Raw genomic sequence first — 2,500 nt, forward strand, 5'->3', positions numbered from 1 at the left:
GGGGCGCCGATGGGCCCGCCCGGGCCCCCGTACGGAGCCAGCCCTGCGGTGCGGCCCGGCCTGCCCGCTCCCGTCATCGAGGCCAGCCGCAAGAGACCCGCCCCCTCCCAGCAGGTCCAGCAGCAGGCCGTCCAGAACCGCACCCGGAAGTACGTCCCAGACTCCTACTTCCTGTCCCCTACTTCTCACTCCATGTCACCTACTCCAGCTCCTCTTCATCCATGTGTGTGATGCTAGCGGTGTAGCCTAGCATCCGTCCTCCGCATCGCACATATGCTACCCATGCTGGGTGTGCACGTCTTGCTCTCCAGTGTGGTTTCGTTTATCCTCGTAAACTGGCTTTGATTGCGTGACTACATTGCCCACTAGTGTGTGTCCCTCTCTGTCTCTATATCTCTCTCTCCCTATCTCTATATATCTCCCTGTCTCTCTGTCCCTATGTCTCCCTCTCTCTGTCTCTACCAGTGCAGTGTAGTTGATCGTCTTGTTAAGCAGTGGTTAATGGGCAGGTCAGAGGAGATGTTTTTTCTGCTGGGACTCCCAACTCTGATCCGCTCCTCCTTCCTAGCAACCCAGCATATGCTAGGCTTACCTTGCAGAAGAAAAGCTCACCTCACACACACACACACACACTCCCTCTCTGAAGGTGGATGCTCTGTAAAGGCCAAACATAAGGTGTAGAGAGAGGAGGATGAGTTAGAATGGGCCGGTCCTGTTTCACTGGGAAACGTGTTCATTCAAGATAGAGGGGGACTGATAGTGGACTTCTAAAGGCCGATAAATTATGATAGTTTGGGGCATTGAAAGCCAACTAGAAACTGGATAATTGTCAAACTGAACAGTTAAGTCAATGAAACTCTTGCACTCTAAAAAAGTTAAAAAAATGTATGTTACTTCAGCAGAAACGTACGCCTAGTGGGCTACTTTTGCCTACAATGTTTTTAATTGGAATTAATTTATTAAGAGTTTAACATTATTAAGAGAACATCCTGAAGTGCGGTTTGGAGGATTATTTTGTTGGTACACCATTGTACATCTACAATGGACAATGTGCTGTTCTGTTGTTTATCACTGTCCAGGATGGATTACTTCTGTTGTGCCTGCCCGTTACATAGTTAAACGGTACACTTACAAACCATTAATGTTGGTGCATATTCCCAGGGTGAGGAGGATCCTAAAGTTTGGGATTAATTTTCATGAATGGATAGTTATGTTGCTGGATTATTTGGAAGAGAGAACACCCCCCTGTCTGCCTAGTCTAATATTGTGAACAAGGAGCTGAAAGTGTTGCATTATAGATTCGAGAGATAACTTCTCTGGGGAGAAATAAACTGAACAGGTAAGAAATTACTTGGCTGCTACTTGTCACCTGTGCTATCAAATCCCTATCGCCAGGATAATGCGATTTTTCATGGAGCAGAGAATTTCATTCTGAAAGAAAAATCTCTGATTGAAAAAAATAGTTATTTGAGCTCTGACCATATTTACAGCTGCCCCTCTCATGGTCAGGTCCACCAATATCAAGAACATGTTGTCAGGTACACAATGCCATCACCTTGACTTGTGTATGGAGCCTGCATGCAAAGCAGTGATGCCTCTATTGCAGCCGAGGTCCAACGATAGCGATAGTTTGTAAAACATCCTTTGGCCAAACGATGAATGGGTCAAACGATGAATGGGCCGTCCTCTTATTCAAGATGAACAGAGGATGGGTTATATGAGTGTGGTTCTCTAGGTAACGAGGCTCAGGCTAGCTGTGGCCTGGGTCCGTGGAGCTCCATGGAGACTCCCCGCTCCGGGCCGGATGTTGACGCTGTTACTCTGTGGGAGCCAAACTCGACTCTGCCCAGCATTCTCAACCGGCCTCCCTGATTGGTCAGATTGTTTTGAACATTAGTTTGACTGAAAGGGAGGGGAGAAGGAGACGCCAGTTTACATTTCAGATTCAGGATGAGTTCTCAAATTTTAGTTTAAAGCAATGTGTTTGTCTAATTGGTTTTGTATATATATGTATATTTTATGTGTACATACCTAATACAGAGTTGAAAGAAAGTGTGTTGACTGCCTTTGTGTGTGTGTGTGTGTGTGTGTGTGTGTGTGTGTGTGTGTGTGTGTGTGTGTGTGTGTGTGTGTGTGTGTGTGTGTGTGTGTGTGTGTGTGCGTGTGTGTGTGCTGGTTATCAGTGTGTTTTTGCCAGTGTGTCTGAACAGCCTGACCCTGAATCAGTTGCAGTTACCGCACACCACGTACTCCCTCTTCCTCCTCCTCTGTCCTCTCCCTCCTCCGCCTCTCTCCTTTACATTTTTCATCTATCTCCTCCTCCTCCTGCCTTGTCCTCTACCTCCTCCTAGCTCCTCCTCCTCTCTCCTTTACCTCCTCCTCTGTCTCCTCCTCCTTGCTCCTTGCTCCTCTCTCCCCTACCACACCCTCCTCCTCCTCCTCCTCTCTCTCTCCGCTTCCTTTCTCCTCGGGTCCTCTACCTCCTCCTCTCTCCTAATTG

The 2,500-nt window shown here is 47.8% G+C and overlaps 1 protein-coding gene across 5 annotated transcripts in view; it reads left to right on the forward strand.

Annotated features, from left to right (window-relative positions):
* smarcd3b (SWI/SNF related BAF chromatin remodeling complex subunit D3b) overlaps positions 1-2,500 on the forward strand; it is a 29,508-nt gene that overhangs the window by 13,560 nt on the left and 13,448 nt on the right. For all 5 annotated transcript variants that reach the window (XM_084474976.1, XM_084474974.1, XM_084474975.1 and 2 more), the window contains exon 2: positions 1-149. This exon is cut by the window's left edge and continues 39 nt beyond it. In XM_084474976.1, coding sequence (XP_084331102.1) covers positions 1-149 — 149 coding nt within the window. The remainder of the gene's footprint in view (positions 150-2,500) is intronic.

Source organism: Micromesistius poutassou (genome assembly GCF_964030765.1).
Source record: "Micromesistius poutassou genome assembly, chromosome: 11".
Classification (NCBI taxonomy): Eukaryota; Metazoa; Chordata; class Actinopteri; order Gadiformes; family Gadidae; genus Micromesistius; species Micromesistius poutassou.